This window comes from Sander lucioperca, chromosome 7, assembly GCF_008315115.2.
Source record: "Sander lucioperca isolate FBNREF2018 chromosome 7, SLUC_FBN_1.2, whole genome shotgun sequence".
NCBI lineage: Eukaryota > Metazoa > Chordata > Actinopteri > Perciformes > Percidae > Sander > Sander lucioperca.
In genome coordinates this window covers 18669943-18690091 of record NC_050179.1, presented here as the reverse complement: position 1 = coordinate 18690091, position 20149 = coordinate 18669943, and the positions used below count along the sequence as shown (strand labels likewise).

Here is a 20149-nt window from a genome sequence, read left to right as displayed (position 1 = left end):
TGAAAAGTCAGTATAACAACAAAGTAATTAGGATTGATCCATAAGTGTCTGTACCAAATTTTGAGATATTTCTTTATGGAAATAAATGTTTGTCTGACAGAATGACCAACAGATGTTCTAACAGTCATGGCTAAAATTTGATTAATCGTTCCTAAATGAATGACATGTTCAGAAGAATTTTTGTATGCCCTTTAACTGCTGGATGTGTACCTGTGAAACACTGATGTTTTCAGTGATTTTCATAAACCCCCGCTGGCTGGTGTTGCTCTCGAGGTGCGATACAGTTTTACTTACAGTTCAAACAGGAATGCCAGGGTAGAAAGGTGAGATGGGTAACTGACCCATACAAAACAGCCACTGTATGTAAACAGCGTAGCTCTGTCTGGGTGCGCGATGCACTTTTAGACGAGTGGGGTCGAACACATTGCTACGCCCTCCTACATCCGGGTGTGAACAGAAGCCCCACTGATTATATGGCCAGCAGGTTTTTATAAACACGTCCTATTTACACCTGCTGGCCAGACATGAGTGGACACACACGGACACACACACACACACACACACACACACACACACACACACACACACACACACACACACACAGGGATTTCATGCCATCAGATTAGTGTGATTGCGCAGGCACACCACATAAATGCAACCACACGTGTACTTATATACATACAAGGCTTCACTCACAGAGCAGATCTGTTTGCAGTGACTGTAGTGATGAAGGTAGTAGCTGTAGAGGCCGATGAAGGAGCTATTTACTGTGTGTTTTTTTCACGGTTGCGTTCCACAGGAAGGTAAAAACAAACTAAATGCCAGGTTTGTTCCTCTGGCTTGGAGAGTTAAACCTCAAATTTAACAGCTCAGGGGATGATGAGGATGTTTCCAGAATATCTGTGTGTGATTTATAGTTTAGATAGTACAGTTCCTTAATATGAAATGTGAATGACTCCTGGGTAAAAAAAGTGACATTAGTTTTTCACAATCATTTCACAGAGACAGATGATTCCAAGTTTTATTTGGTACAGCACAGTACAACATACTGTATGTTCACATCAGGATTCGGGATCTGAACAAAGTCACAACAGACGTGTATGTGTGCAACATTACACATATTTTGATTCTTCAACTGGCCTCCACATAATCACTCAAACGTTTGCTTCAAGTTGAAATCTTAGCATACTCTGTAATGTAATAGTAAAAGAATTTCAGCACACACCAGGAGTGTCCAGAGCACCTTCATTCATTTATTTACTTGTACAAAATGTACAAACTTTGAGCAAGCTACGTGTTTCACTTTGTGGCGTTGTCACGCCTACTCATCCACTTTCACATTCTGTAGTGTGTTTACTAAATTGTGTGTCCATTAGAGTACCAGTTTGATTGTCTGTGTGTGTGTGTGTGTGTGTGTGTGTGTGTGTGTGTGTGTGTGTGTGTGGTTGTTCCGTGAGAAGTCAGATACGGACTCAAATATCTGCTTTCAGAGTTGAAAAACAAATCTTGACCTTTTAAAAGGCCATGGTCAACATTTTATAACCTCCACCTCAACCTTCTCCATCTTCTTTCTCATCATATTTCATAATCATTTTTACTGCTTTCACAGCTTCTTTTCCCTAAAAGTGTGAAATTCCTCAAGTTTTAAGAAGTACATTTCTGTTTAAAGACCCTGTCATATTACCAAAGCCAGAAACCTTCGTGAAGATGTCTGAGACTTTATGTTCAGCTGGCTATCAAAAGTCATGCCCACTTGATAAGTAGCTCATAACTGCAACTTACCAGCTAATACAACTAACAAATCAACAAACAGGTTGATTATGAATCAATCAAACAATTAAATTGTCTGCTCTGCGTGAGTTGTTGACAGATCCTGCTGTTCAGAGAATGGTAGAATATTTACAGTGAGAAACTCATTCATTCAGCAAACACCGAATCACATAAAAGCATTATTCTTATATCAGACAGTGCTGACAGAAGAAATTGATTACTCTTGAGAAGTCGCAAAATGCAAAACTGGGTGTGGATCTTTTGCAACCTGGTCCTGGCAGAAAAGCCATCAGCCAATTCAGCGCCATACTGTAAATCTCACTGGTTATTCCGTTGCTTGAAATGTGTCGGCTACAGATGACGTTTGTTTTTTTGTGTCTTTAAGGTGCACTGGATTCAAATGATTAGCACAGAAGTGACTGAAGACTCCCAAAAGTGCATGAGTGCTGATTATTTCAATCCAGGTCTGTTGCAGTGACTTTAATCACGTCTTGAACTTGGATTTCTATATTCATCATCAATTGGAACAGCACAATCATTTCAGTATATCTGAAACTGTGGCAATGTTTTTGCACAGTAGCTCTCAAACTTGAGGTTGCGGTCTTGAAAGATGGCGTATCACCAATGTATCGGCATGTCTTTTACCCCTTGCTTTTACTCAGATTGGGGTTTTTATGCAATTCTGGATTTTTGTTACCCTGGAAATCCAGAGTTCTCGCAAGAGCACAATTTTAATTTGCTCAGCGAGTCACTCTGGCATTGAGTGATGATGCTCATTAACTATGCCCTTGTAGCCGAGTTGCACCAATTACATCGGTGTATCTGATATAGGCGGCCCAGAGGCGAGCTAAACAGATGACGACAGTTTAATCTACCAGTTAGCTCCGCTGGTAGCTAAGCATATGGGGCTTATGGGGCTTAGTTGTGATTGGTCGTAGTGTTATCCAATTGTGTGCAGTGAGATTTTCAAATGCATGCTTAGTGCCGCCCCTCGAGTTGGGCCATTTTCATTACTCAATGCCAGACCCTTAATCTTTCAGATATGGGTCTAGATTTCCAGGCTAGATTTTTGTAGGCCTCCTCTGATAATTCAAATAAAACAAAACCTAACTTTTCCATTCTTATATTGTAGGTTAGGAGATGTAACATGTACGCATTGCTGTATTTTCAGGGGTCACAACCAAAAAGGTTTGAGATTCAGTCTTTGCCTATAATGTAAGAAACAGTATTGTTTCACCAGTCTGAAGCACACAATTGTAGTCCTTCGAGACCAAATAAAAGAAGAAAAAAACTACTATGAAACACAGATCTAGAAAAATACCCTAAAAATATAGCAATAGTCTATGTAACAATGTGTTTGACTTCAGAGAATCCAGCTGCAATCGAAAACACGTTTATTTTAATGGGCTGTTTTGGACTTTGTGTGTCACTCTTAAGCCTCTATATCACTATTTGACCATTTTATCTACCTTACTTTGTGTGCAGTGCTGGCAACTGATTGCAGAAAATGTCATCATGTGCATTGAAAAAATGCTTTCAAATACTAGATCACAGCTATAAATTAGACAGTACAAATACATAGAAAAAACTGCCTTCAGAAGGTGCAGGGTGACACTCAAAGATCCAAAACATCAGTCAATTACATTATCATTGTCTAAATGTGCTTTAGTGTGTGTGTGTGTGTGTGTGTATACACATGGTAGGGAAAGTTATCTTTTTGGTCGGGCATTTGCATTGGTGTCCATGCTTCTTTACAAGAGGGGGGTCCTTTGTGGCTCTCTGTTGTATGTCCTTTTCATTCCTGCTCAGAGCAGCTTCCTCTGTTCCTGTTCGCTGCTGACCCCTTTACTTCTTCTCCTGAGGGATCTTTTGTGTAGCCTGTTGCTGTTGGCACCGGCTGAGGGAGAGAAAAGGTACGCATACTGATGACATCATGTAAACACGATAGACTTATAAATTACCCTGTGAGTGGTGTGGCTTAGAGGATCCATTTTCAAAGCTACCATGGGCTCTTCATCAGTGTAATGTTGAAATGTTAGCTCTGCAGGAGGTGTATTTAACACACTTTACAATTTATGTTTGTTTCAAGGTTTAAATCTCCCCTCATTAGCCTGGGTCCTCCATATCTTATTCATGAATGAAGTGGATTAAAAACATGCACTAGGGGTGCCCAGGTAGTCTAGGGGTTTAAGGCATTCAGAATGAACTGCAATGTCCCTGGTTCGACCAGAGACCTTTGCTACATGTGTACAGTAGGGTTTTCACAGAATATTCAAATATGCGACCATCAAAACTAGTAATCAACCTGGCGCATTATTGTCGATTATTTGTTCATCTTTGGTTTTAACATGGCGCAGTAATGAAGTAGTGGCAATGTATCTGATAGGCATGTAATTACATCAGATATGCAGCAGGGGGCGGTGCAGGTAAACAGGTCATAGTTGTTCTGTGTAACATAAGACATTGCAGTGCAAGGCGGTAAAGCAACGGACATACAGTAGAGCGGACATTTTCTTGAATGCTAACCAGGAGTGCAAAATGAGGATAATAATAAATAAAAGAGAACTGTAGCGACAGCGATAAACTGTCACTTTATCAGGGACACATATGTTGGATATTATCTAGTTTTACACTTTAATTATGCCGTTTCATTGTGGTGAGTAAGATTTGAATTTCTGTTTGCACTGTTTATAGTCTATATCAACGATGATTCATTAGGGGATTGCTCCGGTGTGCCAGGAGAACCGCCGGATGTCCACCATTTTCAACCTGGATGTCCCTCATCTTCCGCTCTCTTTGTGTTTGCTTTCTAAACTCCGGTCGATTAATGAGGACTATGGTTAACTGCTCCTCAGATCTCTGCAGGGTAAATCCAGACAGCTAGCTAGACTATCTGTCCAATCTGAGTTTTCTGTTGCACGATTAAAACAACTTTTGAACGAGCACGTTCCACCAAAACAAGTTCCCTCGAGGCTATTTTGCAGAGGCGCGTTATCGCGTCCGGTGCTTGGCTCCGCCCCAGACGATTGTGATTGGCTTAAAGAAATGCTGATTAACCAGAGCACGTTTTCCTACTATCCTTCCATCGAATGATGTGTGGACTAGCTAGATCCTCCTCCGCAGAGCTGTGAAGGAAGGTCTGGCAATGCAAGACTACACAGTTTACAGCCTATTTTTTGGTTACGCTTGCTATCTGAGGAAAATGTGTTAATTATCTGTGTCCTTATGACGGCTCATTCCGCTGTGTGTCAGCCATTATTTATGTTTTTCAATAAACAAATTTATAAACTTCATGAAATCTGGGGACATTTATGTTTATTGGCGAGATTGCATTTCCCCGACTTTTGGGGAGTAGTTGATGACTACTAAACTACACTATTCTTTAATGCCCTAGTGTACAATATCACATACATGATATAGATATATAGATATTAGCCTTGTCTCATTACTTAACAGAAACACCCACACAATCGCTTTGTTTAGATTTACTGTGACACCAAGTGGTGATCAAGGTGAGCAGATTTATCTTGGAAATGGCTTATTGTGTTAAGGGGAAGACTACTGAGTCTACATTTCTATGATTATCTCATCGTTGGTGTAGCTATGGCAGCTATGCGCTTAGGTTCTGAAGCTACGCTGTAACTCCTCAATGCACAACTATAAATTCAGCTTTAGAGACCACACACTTATGTTGGATCCAACAGATCTAATATGTGATAAAAGCTACTTTTGAACTCAACATTTCCACTATATATAGAGGGGCAGTTGTGCTCTTAATTCCTCCTGTTTTGGTTGTTTTTGGCTGATGCTGCTAAAATTAGCTGTTAACTGAGCCACAGTTGCATGTTGTTGTTTTAAGACACCATCATTTTTAAATTCGGGATGGTAAATCCACATGTCAGCATATCCCTGCAAGCTCACCTTCTGTACATTCCACTTGTGGCTTCTCCCACTGTCCGTCTGGCATGCAGCGTATGACGGGCAGGTGGCGCTGTGTGTAGCCTGCGTCACACTGGTAGCGGACTATAGAGTCGACGGGGTAGCGCTCTCTGCCGCTGCCCATTGGCCGACCGTGTTCCACCTCAGGAGGAGCTCGGCACATGGCTGAAAAAGAAGACGGACAACCAATTAAAAATGATACAAAAATAAAGTTTATTAATTAACAGAGGTCAAGTGACAGTTGGTGGTTACGAATCTCGTCTTGGTCATGGTTGCTGGTTACATTTTTTAGTAATCCAACTGTTTCACATCCCAGGCAAATTTTCCTACTAGAAAGAATTTCCAGAATCACTTCTTGGCCAGATACGTATTCCAACCTAGTAAGCATACCAGGTCCAGTCTTGCAGGTGAAGGGAAGATGGTAGTTGCAAGGCACGTCATTCCACTGTCCGCCCTCATGCCAGATCATCACCACACAATCCTCCTCAGAGTTGAAGTAGTTATCTGGCTGGTTGGGCCTCCAGTTCTCAAAGGTCTAAGGACGTTACAAAGACGATCATTAATAGCTACATATAAAAGATAAATTATGTAGAGAGTTGTTAAGCAACCAAACTCACCAGAGGACTGCTGTCTGTCCAGCGGAACTCATTCTGCACATCTTTGTCATTAAGTCCAATCCACTGGTAATCCTGGCCATTGGCTGCATTGCAAAGAAAAATATATTTTAGCTTAAACGTCTTATAGATGTCCTCCCTCATAGTATCCTTGCATCCCTCAAATGGCTGTAGTAGTAACAAGATACATTATCCCTCCCTATTTCATCAAACCAGACCAGCAATGTAGCATTTATAGCTCTTAAAAGTTAGACATTCTCCCCTTTACTTATACTGTCCGACCTGTTAGATGTTTACCTCCGCCAAGGAGGATATGTTTTCAGTTTGTCCGTTTGTTTGTTTGTCTGTCTGTCAGCAGGATTACAGAAAAACTACTGGCGCGATGTTCATGAAACTTGATGGAAGGGTGTAGCATGGACCAAGGAAGAACCCATACATTTTGGAGAAAAATAGAATTACCTTAACTGTAGCAAAAACATGCGGGAACAGGTAGAAGCACACACTGAGCTACTCACAATTGACAAACTGCTGCTCCTCTTGGGAGCCAATGCTGACCAGGTGGGCGTTGACCTCCTGGCAGCGTTGCTCAGCCTCAGACCAGGTGTTTCTCTCCGAAAAGTGGAGGTAACAGCTTCCCTTGAACTCCAACCAGCCCTCGGCACAGCCCTGCACAGCTACACACACACACACACACACACACACACACACACACACACACACACACACAGTAAAACACATATGACAAAAGCATAAAATGCTGTATATAAAAGATAGAATTTCTGTATTGGTATCCAGTACAAGCTAAATGGCAATACAAACAATACAGTGGTGTTTGTTATGGTAGTTTGGTGACTCACGTGTTGAGCAGGCTTCACCAGTGAAACCAGTAGGACACTGACACACAGCGAGCTCTTCCTGCACAGAGCAGGATCCTGAACCGCAGGGGTTTGGATCACAGGGGTCTGCAGAGGCTGACAGCAGAGAGAAAGATACTTTACTTTGAACACTATTGCTGATTAAGTAGTTCTAGTTCATCAGTGGTGCTGCATTACAAGGAGAATTGCTAAAATACTTAGGTGGACATAGAAGTGCATTTCCCAAAATGTTAATTATGTGAATACGGCAGCTTTTTTGGCCTCACGAAACAGTATGATATCACAACATACCTTCCACTACTTCAGGTTGCTCCACTGCAGAAGGGGTTGCTAATGACAACGACGGTGCTGTGGTTGGGCTGGTGTAGGCTGCGTCTGGAGTCACTGCATAAACTGTAGGAGTCATTCCAGGGGGTAGGGCGACATAAATCTTCTTAGCAGATGGTTTTTCATTAGGGGCTCCACTTCCTGAGAGATGCAAGCTTTGGTCCAAAGTGGCACTAAATTCATGATGGTGCCCTGACCCACTTCCTTCCCCGCTTACCTCCACCACCCCCTGTCTCTGCTCAGGGTGGCGTACCTGTGGCAGTTCGGTAACTTCAATCATGTCATTGTCTGTTCGGTAAATGACATCACCACGATGCAGCATATAGTCCCCAGAGGCAGAGCCGCTGCCTGAGACACCAGATGGAAAACCACTGGGAAAGCCGCTGTGGACCCCAGATCCAAAGGGGCGATATCCAGACACCTCCTGCTCACCGGATGGCTGGACTGTCAGATCAACGGTACTGTGGTCGACAAATGAGATGCCAGAAGATCCACCCGAGCCTGACCCGGACATACTTCCAGATCCGGACGTACTTGATTCCAAGAATGCCCCACTGGTATCAATGCCTCCCTGGCCTAACTCCTGCTCAGTGGGTTTTTGATAAGGTTTCGACACCTCCTCCATCTTCCCATCCACCATGATGATCAAGTCACCACTGCTACCACTGATGTCCCCACTTCCACTAGTAAAACCTGATCCCGATACAATGAAGCCAGATTGTTGTCCGTCTAACCCCTCCCCAGATCCAGATGCACTACCCAGTTCTCCAGATGTGACAATGACAGCACTTCCCCCTTCTGCCTCCTGCAGACCTCCAGAGGCAGAGTGATCTCCGGAGAAGATGTCAGTGCGTCCGCTGAAGATGACGTTCTGTCCTGAACCGGAGACCTCAACAATGGTACCGGAGGTGCCAGACTCCCCTGAGCTCTCCCCACTGGCTGAATGATCAGCTGAACCAGAGCCAGACACATCAACAGAGACTGGAGGTAAAAGGGGTCTCACTGGTTGAAATATTAAGGAGAATCAAGAGTAAATTAGATACTTTGTTATATCTTGTTTAGCAAAGTGAAACATTGTGTTTAGCTTTATTGAAATAATATAACTGTAGCCTAATGATTGTAAGCAATTAAAAGGGAAAGTAAAAGACACTTTTCAGTCACACATTTATTTCCAGTTGTCTTACCAGTGGGAGCAACTTCATGAGTTGTGATGGTTGTCTTGTTGATAAAATCCTCTATTTCAGTAATATTCGCACTGGTTTCAGTTTCATTGTAGTGCACAGTAGTTTCAACTAAAAACAAACAAGAGGTGATGAAGATGCATGCTATGCAAATTATATTATATATACAAAATTAAGATAATATTTAGGACTACGTATTTTGAGAAATAATAAAACCTCAAGACCAAGCCAAGGTATTAACGAGGACTTCAGAAAACAGATTTCATGCATCCGTCTCACCTGTAGGAGCAAATTGATCAACTGTGACTGTTGTCTTGTTGATAACATCCACCGTCATCGTCAGAGTCACACTGGTTTCATGTTCAACGTCAACAACGGGAATTTCAGCTGAAAAAGACAAAATGAAATAACAGATTAGTTAATGCAAGTTTTTAAGGAATAGCAATAACATCTAATGTTGGTGAATTTGTCTGGAAGAAGTGCTGTTTAGGAGACTTTAAGACACCTAACCCTTTCCTACCTTTGAAACAGTAAGCATCATAACGTGAATGCTCATCAGGAAATCCTGTCTGGTTGGGGTAGGCATAGATCATGTGAACCCCAACCTGACCACCTCCACAGTGTGACCTGGGAGTTGTAATGGGGTAGCGGACACTACGGTCCATCAGCCAGCCTGGACGGCACTTGTCAAACCCTTGGTTCCAGGCAGCGAACAGCTGCCCAGTGGTGGCCAAGGTGGTGTTGAGTTTCTGACAGTGCTGCACAGCCTCCTCAAAGGAGAAGCTGTCATAGTCACTGGTGAAGAAGACCTCACCTGGAAGAAACATTCACAGACATTTAGAAGAGCTCAAACATGTCAGATACAGTAGATAGGTAGGTGGATAGATATTTAAGTGAGTGAGCTCCTCACCTCGCAGACGTTCCACATAACAAAAAACATCGTAATGTTCGCTAGCTGGTCTCAGGCCGTAGGATCTGACTCCTTTGAGTTGTGGCAGATTACCTGCACAGTTATCTCTGGGTGACACGATGGGATACCTGAGCATGAAAGAGAATATTGGTACATCATATTAAAGTTTTGCTTTGCCATGATATCCCTCCAGGAATCATGATATATTGGTCTATCTCTATCCTACACATGCCTCCAGCTCACCTGACAGTCTGGTCGCGGAGCCAGCCAGCATCACATTGGTGCAGGCCTTTCTCGAAAGCTGCTTGCAGCTGCTGGGGGCTGGCGATGACCGCCCCGACACTCTGGCAGGCCTGCTGAGCCTCCACAAAAGTCAGAGTGTACCGACCGGTGATGGGTCGGTAGTGGAACACCACACCTGAGAAATGAAAGTGAGGGAAGAGAAGAAACACAATAGGACAGAAGGAAGGTAAAAACTCTCATTTTATGTAATTTACTCTTCTTCCAGCTTAGCCTACTTTCTCTCTACATATTTTCACATTATGCCATTATTTTCATTACATTACATTGCATTACATTACATTACATTACATGTCATTTAGCTGACGCTTTTATACATACTATGCAAATCATTGCATAGTATGTATATAGTATATAAATCACATTTTCCAGATGCAAACTGTGGTCATCTACTCATAGTTTGAACATTTATATGTAATTTCTTGGCTGCTCTGTGGTTATTTAACATCATATTAGCCAATGACTTCTGGCCAATAAACGAGCCACAGGCATGCATGATAGGATTTCATAGAAGTGGTGTATTTAGCTTGTAAAAATACATTTCGGGAAAGTATTGAACATAATAGTGCTGACACTTGGATTCTGCTGCTTGAATACTTGGATGTGTTTTTGGTTAGGCTCCTGCCTGCTATTGCAACCTGAATAGCTAACAGAAATAGAATTTTGTTTGGCATCTCCAAATAGGTCATTGGAATTGGTCAACATACAGTAACTGTCCCATTCCATAGACTCTCTCAAATACATTCAAAGTTTGCAGCCAACTTTTTATCTTTGGTATCATCAAAGGCAGGAACTTGCACAGATGCCAAGGGGAATACTCTGTCTTGTTTGGGGAAGAAGTGAAGGTTCAGCCCTCTGGATTTCACTCCTCAGAAGGCTCTACAGTACCTTTTGTAGAAATGTATTCTCAAAATGTAAAGAAATATTCCAACAGGTTTTTTTTTTTTTTATTGATCAAGTACATAACCAACTTACCTGTGGGAGCCATGGCAGAATCTAAGTCTGTCATACTGGGCGGGACGGGCAGTAGGGAGACGGCGACTTCTCCACGCTTGATCTCCTCTCCCCCAGGTGTCGGGGTGAAGCTTGGGTACATCCCAGGGGCGGGTGTCATGGGGATTATGTCTGGAAAAGGAGTGGTCCTCATGGGAACGGCGTCGGCATCCTCACCAGCTGAGGAGAGAAGATTGCATAATTGTTTGATAAATGTTTTAAAGTCTTAAGGGTCCCAGGAATTTCAGAAATATTATAGAAGAAATCCACCCTAAATTAGCATTATTACAAAACAGCTATGAGTTATGTCAACAAAGAAGCTCCCAGAATCCACTGAACATGTATCGTTTGTCCAGGTAGATTTCCCCTAAAATCTCCAGGAAGGATTTACCTTGGAAGCAGACAGCATCGTAGCGAGAGTCTGGGTAGGGGTATCCTGTCTGGTTGGGGAACAGGTAGACAGTTCTTACTCCCAGAAGCCCCCCTCCACACTGAGGCCTGGCGATGTTGATAGGGTAGCGTACGCTCCTGTCCGCCAGCCAGCCAGCATTACACACATCCATGCCAGCCTTCCAGGCCAGGTATAGCTCTCCGGTGGTAGCGAGTCGGGCACCGAGTTTGGCACACTGATCTCCTGCTTCATAGAAGGTAAACTTCTCTACAGACATGGAGTAGAAGACCCTGCCTGGGAGGAGAGAGGAAGAGAGACACATGTCATTGACATGACAGTGACAGTTATGTATACACTACAGAGGTTAATGTGGGTCAGGCAGCCTTTGTTGCTACCCTTGTTCGATAAGTGTACCTGACAGCTTCTCAGCAAAACAGTACACGTCGTAGGTCTCATTGACATCTCTCACGCCATAGGTTCTCACGCCAGGGAAGTCCTCCTTGTCTCCAAAGCAACGTTCCCGCGGCTCATGGATGGGGTACCTGAGAGGTCAAGGGAGAAGTCGGTCAGCAGATGGACTTTGATAAAAAGTCAGTAACAACATCAGTTCTTTTACTGTCATTTATTGCAAGTGTGTTGGTATGTTTAAGATATTATTTAGTTTTATATTATCGCTGTCAAAATTAGACACCAAAGCCCAAAACATAATTTTGGTAGTGCTTGTGAAATGGTCGAATGGTGTCTAAACCCCTCTCTTTCTGCACTCCCGTATGTCGGAACTTCTCTCTCAAACTATCTCTTTTTATTCTTCTTACAACTACTTCTGTCAACAGCATGAATGCCTTTGAGGAAAGACTGTCTGAAAGTGTGCACCATTATCCATATTTGTACGTTTTTTTTAATGTTTTCCCACTCTTTTACAGTAGACATTTTTTACCCTGTCTTCAAGTCTGGCCATTCAAAACAGCTATAAATACACCAGTTCATTAAAGCATAAATGAACTTCTGCAGTAGAGTGGCTCAGTGGTCATTCAGCAACAAAACAAGATATTGGGTTTGAATTTGCAGGCCAGCCTGTCCTTTCTGTGTGGAATTTGCACTTTATTCTTTTATCTGCGTGGCTTTTGACATGCTGGTTTGGTGAATTGGAAACTTTAAATAGCCCGTAGGTGTGACTGTAACTTTGTTTGATGGCTGCCTGTCCATAATGATCAGTATAAGCAGTTTAGAAATGAAGGATGGATTGACGGACACTACCTGACAGTCTGATCCGAGAGCCATCCAGCATCACACTGGTGGTATCCGTCATCGTAAGCAGCCTGCAGCTGGGCTGGAGTGGCAATGGTGGCACTGTTTTGGATGCAGGCGGCCTTTGCCTTCTCGAACGTCAGGGTGTAGCGGGTGGAGATGGCTCGGTAGTGGAACACAATACCTGTGAGATACGGAAAGTGATCTTCAATATTAGATACTGGGCTCTACATGTGCACTAAGAGCATTGTTTTTGAGGAAAATATTGAATAAAGTTTTAGCAACACTTGGATTTTGCTGCAAACATGTTTATAGAAGTTTTAACTTTTTTTGGACATGTAAAAAGATCTTCCTGTAAACCTTTAGTAAAAGAGGACCTTTGAGATAAATTCCAGGGGCTAAGTTGTTTTATGTACTGAAGGAAGTTTGACTTCCATGTGGTGAGTAGATAATGGTTTTAATATTGCAGTAGATTAAATGAAACTTAATGTTTCTGTGGCGTACCCTGAACCTGGATGTCCACAGAGTCATAGTTGTCCTCAATGCCGTGCATCACCTCGCAGCGGTAGGTGCCAGAATCTTTGGACCTCAGCTCTGTTATCTCGATGGTTGCATCAGTGGGCACCAGCGGGTAGTTGATCATCGTCACTCTGTCTAAATACTCTGTCTCCACTTGAACTTTTCCCTCTGACGCCACCAGGATCGTGGTGACTTTCTCCTTGGTGACGTAGGTCCATTTGATGCGGTGGGAGAGCGGGGCGACGGTCGGGGCTCCGGTATCATTGACTGTGTTGTCCTGGAAGTAACATGGTACCACTACCTTGCTGCCCAGCAGAGGATGGAGAGGCATCTCCATAGGGATGCTGACACGCATTGTGCCATCCAAGTCTAATGCAAAGATAGGTCACGGTTATGTTTTTAGTCTTTTTATGTGTTAAGGAGAATACAACCTAATATACAGTATAGTGCAGATACACTCATTTACACACCAAGGGCGGCAGAACTACCATACAAGGCTGTAGCAATTATGGGTTCCTGCTCAAGGACACTTTAAAATTTGGACACAAGGAGCCAGTGATCGATCCACCAACCCTACATAAAATTAATTAAACAACTTGATCTACAAACTAAGCAAACCAACAGTCAAAATCCAACCAAAAACACATTTAAAACTGTCCTAGGACTACTTTGTTCTTGTACTGCTTGTCACTTTTGGGGGGAATATTGCATCTGTGGAAATTACTAGGAAAAAAGAATTACACAAAAGATAATGACAGAACTAACAATTACCTTTATAATACAGCTTACTAGTCATTTCTCTTTGTCTTATAGTCCGGTTTCCAAAGTGTCTGGAGACACGTATTTAATTGTTTACACAATGACAATGAAGAATCCATCTTATTAAATCACACTTACCATCATGGTTTTTAAGCTCAAACAATACTGTTGCCGAGATGAAGGGCAAGGACACACAAAGCAGAAGCAGGGGGGTCATCGTTACCTGAAAAACACCCAAATGGACAACACTGGAATCAAATTTGTGTAGAGGAGATAATTAATGATGGAAAGGACAGACAGAGCTCAAAGTTACTGAAAGCCATTGTAATGTTTATAGTGCTATTTGGCCTTTTCACATCACATCACAAAATTAGCATAATCATAGAATAAAGTATATAGAGGGAATGTAAAATGATAAACACTTTCTAACTGCTCTCAAATGCTGCACTGAATGAACAATGAAGTAAGTGTTAGAATGAATAAGCGGGTTTATTATCATTTCCTCTGCCTCTGAAAGCCACTGTGTTTTTTCCAAACTCCTGTACACTTACATTCATATTCCATGCTATCTAGGATACTACATTTGGTTGGTTATTACGTCAGCCTCATTGGCTAAAATGGAAAGTGGACGTCAAGAATCTCTAGTATGATTTAGAAATACCTTACATGCTCACTGAGGAATGAAAGCTCCTCTGTCTCAAGGCACAGGAAATGTTTTTAGTACTAAAATTAAGTTCAGGCTGAGAGGGAGAAGTAAATTCATTCATTTCAAACACTTTTTCATTTTCCAAGAAATTACTTGTACTAAATGAAGCATTTTTTCCACCTTACTAACGGTTCATACAGTATATTTATGGTGCTTGTGCATGTATGAAAAAACAATCTGCTGCTGTCAAATTGTTATCAGTATCTCAAGTCTTTCCGATTACAAATAGAGTAAGAATTCATCTGCTTGCCAATAAATATATGCATGCTTGTATTTGCCATGCTCTAAGCCAAATTTCCCACAAAAAACTGCTATGAAGTATTTATTTGTGCTTTTATTTAATTGAGTTCTTATTTAGCTTATTAGCTACATGGTTAGAGAAGTCAGTTTTTCCACCACTTGGTCTACTTTCCAAACTACTTCAATTTACTTTTTGTGCAGACATGTATGGTTCCCAGAGGATGAAGCATCCTGACTTTGGTGATCCCGTGACTTTTCCCTTTAACGCCACCATGAGGTTGACATTTTTGTCTTTTAGCGAAATATCTCAACAACTATTTGATGGATTACCATTAAATCTGGTACAAATATCCATAGTGCCCTCAGGATGAATCGTAAAGACTTTGGTGATTCTCTGACATTTCCTCTAGCGTCATCATCAGGTCAAATATTGAATGTGTGCAATACATTTATGAGTCCTGCAAACTAATGTCATTACCATCAGCCTCAGCTGTACTTATATTGTGTTTACTGCTAATTCTAGCATTCTAGGATTCTTCAAACTAAGATAGTAAACATCTTAAACATTATACTTGCTATACATCAGTATGGTAGCATTTAGGATTGGGTATCGTTTCGATTTTTACAATTCCAATGCCGAACCAGTACTTTTAAAACGATTCCGATTCCTAAACCGATTCTTGAAAAACTGAAAAGTGAATGGTTAATATGTTTTTACGTCCATTTTGGTGAGCCCATAGGGAACATTTTAAAAGTAATCTACATTTACAGTAGCTAGCTAACAGTAGACTACAGAGAAAGTGTGATATTTGTACGTAGGGAAAATATTTCAGTTGACACATTAAGTGGAACCATAGACTGTATAATATTAATGGATAATGCATCTGGTTCGGCAAAGTGCTGCAAATGCAGAAGTGCCTTAAACCTGCATTCTATCTGAATTCCAGCAGAGGGTGACACGTGCGGTTGCAAAAGGAGGTCGGTTTCTGTAGAAGTCTATGAGAAAGTGACTCACTTCTCACTTGATGTATTACCTCAGTAAACATTTTCATAATGAGTTTATGGTCTCAATTGCTAGTTTTAAGTCTTCTGCAATACAGAATGATGTTCATTTTTTCAATTATGGTCTTGTTGATTTTAAAATCGGCTTTTAGGGCGTGGCTATGATGTGATTGCCAGTGAAAGTGTGTAATGGAACCGAAATTTGCGTTATAATCCGGTCCAATTCCTACCGGTTGCGTTCCATAGTGGAACCGGGTTTCGGTACCCAACCCTAGTAGCATTGTCATTGTGAGCATGTTAGCATGCTGATGTTGGCATTTAGCTCAAAGCTCCAATGGCTGCATGGCAGTAGGCTCTTAGTCTTGCTTTTTTTTCTTTCTGTTTTCTGTAAATTTTCATTTAAAGCAACGAGTCCAAAAACATCAGCTCCACTATCGCAAACCCACATCTGTCAAGCCCTAATAACCACATTGCTTATTTTCTCTCAGCTTTCCACTGCTGTGACGTGCAGCACAGCCAAACATACAAAACCGTTGAGAGTCCCAACTGAACCCTCATTGTGCTGCGTTCACAAGCCCCAGGACGGGCTGCAGAACGCACTCAGTTCATTCCAAACAGCCACACAGAGATATTTTCAACCAATAAACCTGGAGCTCACAGTCACAAAGTGTTTGCGGTGGCTGACCTGAGACTGGCAGCCTGATGAAAGGCTAAAAGAAAAATGCAGTGACCTTTTTTACGATCATATCTATTCACTGTAACACACTATTAGACTGCATGTTGTGTGCGTGCGTGCGTGCGTGCGTGCGTGCGTGCATTCATGCGTGGGATCTGCCAGCATTCTCTGAGTTCCACAAAGCCAGAGCATATAGGCTACAGTACACTAGGACTAATATTTGCCCTGCTGACTAAGATCTGTCTGAGAGTGAATGTTTGCTTAGTTTGAGAGGAAACACAAAATACCACACGGCATATGTAGACAGATCCTTCCTGGAATAATCGCACACTGTTTTATTATCAGGCTCTGATCTTCAGTCCACCACCGGAAACTCTTTGCAATGACGTATTGTAACTCCTTCGATGTTTTATTGTTTTGGGGGGTGATTCCTGATTTTTTTTTTTTTACAATTATATAACATAGTTGGACTTATTCTCAACTTTTCTCGATTATTACCAAATTTCTATTATTCCCAAATTGATCTTTCCAACAACAACAACCTTCCATTAACATCTCCTTTTAAGATGTCGCTCATGCATATGAGCATTAATATAACATTCCTTTAAGTAGCTTTGGAGACATTTGCGATTGATGAAATGGATATCTCTTCATCTTCAACAGTGGATTTCTTCATGTAGGATTGTTTAAAATTGGTCTAAAATGTTAAGACAAGAATGAAGTCTCAGCTCTATGATTTTAAGGGATATACACCAAATCATTATCATTGCCTTCTTAATATTTATTCATGGAAACATTTAATTCTATTGAAACTGCATGTCAACTGTCTTGCTATAGGATCAAGGGCAATATATAATGTATACAGTATTTCTAATAAAGAGAAACTTAACAGCAGCTGAAAATCTTTGTGGTTTAACTTAGGGTCTGATGTAGAAGTGTATTTCAGGGTGTATCAGAGCAATGTGACATCAGTCTTGGGTGTGGTTATAGATTTGGTTATAGGTGCAACAGAGCACACTTCCTCAGGGATGGTGAAACTGAACCAGAGCGGGCAGTGAAAATGTCAACCTTTTGATGTGTATCTTTTCTTAAGAGTTAGTGAAAATAGGTAGAGATATATATATATATATATATATATATATAGAGAGAGAGAGAGAGAGAGAGAGAGAGAGAGAGAGAGAGAGAGAGAGAGAGAGAGAGAGAGAGAGAGAGATATTAGTGCTATATTTTTCTGGTGTCATATATTATTTTACATGAAATTACAATGCAATATGTCACAGTCAAGGTGGGCCTCCCAAAAATGGATAAAGACAGCAAAACTAGCTAGAAATCAAACTGCACTAACTCACAATGAATTTACACAGAGAACGCCAGCAAAAACCTCTCCCCATTTCTCTGAGCGAGCCAACCAAAACCTCGACTCACTATTGCTTACTATCATTGAGCAGACCCTTGGCTCTCTTTAAATGCATCATTTAAACTGTGGCCACTTCATAACATGCACTCGCATTCGTGAGTAAGCCACACCAGGCCAGGTCAAGCCAATCAGCCCTCTCTCCACAGTGTGCCCATTCAGTCGGTGGGGTGGCTGCTGGCTCCCCTGTTCGGCCGCTGTGGTATGTTCTGCTCCCAGCTGAGGTGGGGGGCAATAAGGCCATGGTCTGTTCCAGCAACGGACAGGGGCAGGGCCTTGGGGGGTGCGACCCTGCCAAGGTAAACACAAGGCGAGCATCCAGGGGAGACTCACCACCTCCCTCTCTCCTCCAACCCTACAGTCCCTCAGCAGAAGAACAGAGTTGACATTGATACGCATGCACACACAGAAACACAGACCAACACTCATAGATTACCATGGGGATGTGTGGGAGCGCACGTCCGATGCCCCTGGTAAAGAAAACGCATGGGAGTGTGTGTATATATGTCGCTATTGACACATACTGTAAGGCCTGTGTTTGAGAACACACACAGACTCTTGTACAGTTAAATGGGTGGAGGGGAAAAAATCATATTCACAGGTTCTTATGGGTGCATTAGTACTGACACCGACATACAAAGACATGCTTGAGCAGCATGTGCACATTAGTTTAATTTGTCAAACATACACGCAAGTAGACACACAATATCTGAGGTCTTGAATGCTACTTCAGTAGCTTACAAATTTGCCTAAATATAAAGACATTTGCTTTAACTGAACAACTGCGTTCAAACAGCTTGATGTTACCATAGTAACAGGATGTCACTCTTGACAGTTTCCTATGTTGCAATAAGTAACATTGTTTTCCCAATAATCAAACACAGTTTGCTACTGCTCAAATGCTTGAATTTGAAAGTAAAACAACATTGTTCTCCTCATTTAAGACTGGAAACTGATTATATATATATATAAATATATAAAGATATTTGGGCACTGTTGCACTTTTTAGTGTCTTATTCCACATAATGCCATCAGTGGTTCCCAACCTGGATGTTGGACCCCCACTTCGTCAGCCTTTCCTCTAATCTTTGCTTTTTTTCTTGTGAATTATTGGATAATTTTACCTTTTCAGGCCTCTAAAAGTAAACAAGGAAAACAAATTCCTCTTTGATTGAAGAGTTTAAAATTGGTAGTACGATGACAAGTAGACATTGCTTTGTTTAAAGCCTTAGGGATCACAAGCCATAAAGGGTTGGACCACAAAACATCGAGTACTGGCATACTAAGACAAAATGAATTCAAAAACTGAGTAAAATTACATACATGCTGCTCTTCATCCAGGAAAGCCATCCAGAAAACAAACTGACTAATTAATTTCTGTATTCCACATACAATTTTAACAATATCCTGCTTTTAAAACTCTTATTTTAGCCACATTATACATTTGAAATCACTGTGGAATCACAACAGCACAGAGAAATTAAACCAACAAAAATCCACAATCACTTAGTTAGCTGACTCCATTAACAACTCATTAAAGTCACCTCAGCTAAATTTAGAAGCCATACCAAACTTCCAGCAAATAAATCACAACTCCCATGGCATCATGAGCACGAAATCTAACCTTATGTTATCTGTTATGTCAAATCTGACTTGTACAGTATTAGTTATAATTAACTTCCCAGAGATCCGAACTGCTTGATATCGAAAAAGCAACTTCAAACTGTTACCTTTGCTTTGACATCTGAGTACAATACCTCAACCAAAACCTGTCCCCCCAATCAGAGGATGAAGAAGTGTCAAAGTATATCCCCTAAAACCCCTTCACAATATTCCTTGTTAGGGAATCCAGTGGTAAGTTGGAAACGTACCGTTAATGCTCCAAAGCTCCCAGTTCCAGCGACTCCAGGGGCCTCTTGCTCCTGCCTGAGTAGGAGAGCAGAAAGAAGCTTTATTCAAACTCTACCACATATTTAGATGTTGGCGAGAGAGAGAGCGAGAGAGAGAGAGAGAGAGAGAGAGAGAGAGAGAGAGAGAGAGAGAGAGAGATGTGATCCTTTGCTGCCAGTTGGTGAGGTCATACAAACAGCCTTGAATGTCAAAGCTGAAGCACAGAATCAGACAAAATCTTTAAAAAGAAAGGATTGTTGCTGCTCCTGGCAAATGTCAGATTATCTCAAACTTCCTGTCAAATTGGTTTGAATGGAGGTTCATGCTGCTTTACCCACTACATACACTATATAAACTTTAAAGGCAAAAGACAAACATGATTCCAAAACTTTCAC

At 41.6% G+C, this 20149-nt stretch overlaps 1 protein-coding gene across 1 annotated transcript; it reads right to left on the bottom strand.

Moving 5' to 3' along the window:
* Positions 1 to 1412: 1412 nt before the first annotated feature.
* Positions 1413 to 19795, bottom strand: acanb (aggrecan b). Its single transcript, XM_031295186.2, has 19 exons — positions 19736 to 19795; positions 13965 to 14049; positions 13053 to 13436; positions 12558 to 12732; positions 11715 to 11842; positions 11301 to 11594; positions 10892 to 11089; positions 9860 to 10034; positions 9617 to 9744; positions 9227 to 9520; positions 8986 to 9093; positions 8710 to 8817; positions 7490 to 8527; positions 7181 to 7294; positions 6839 to 6997; positions 6327 to 6409; positions 6100 to 6244; positions 5692 to 5874; positions 1413 to 3667 (listed from the first exon to the last, which is right to left on the bottom strand). The coding sequence occupies exons 2-19, from the start codon at positions 14041 to 14043 to the stop codon at positions 3576 to 3578; spliced, it is 3885 nt and encodes a 1294-aa protein (XP_031151046.1). The 5' UTR covers positions 14044 to 14049; positions 19736 to 19795; the 3' UTR covers positions 1413 to 3575.
* Positions 19796 to 20149: the final 354 nt, after the last annotated feature.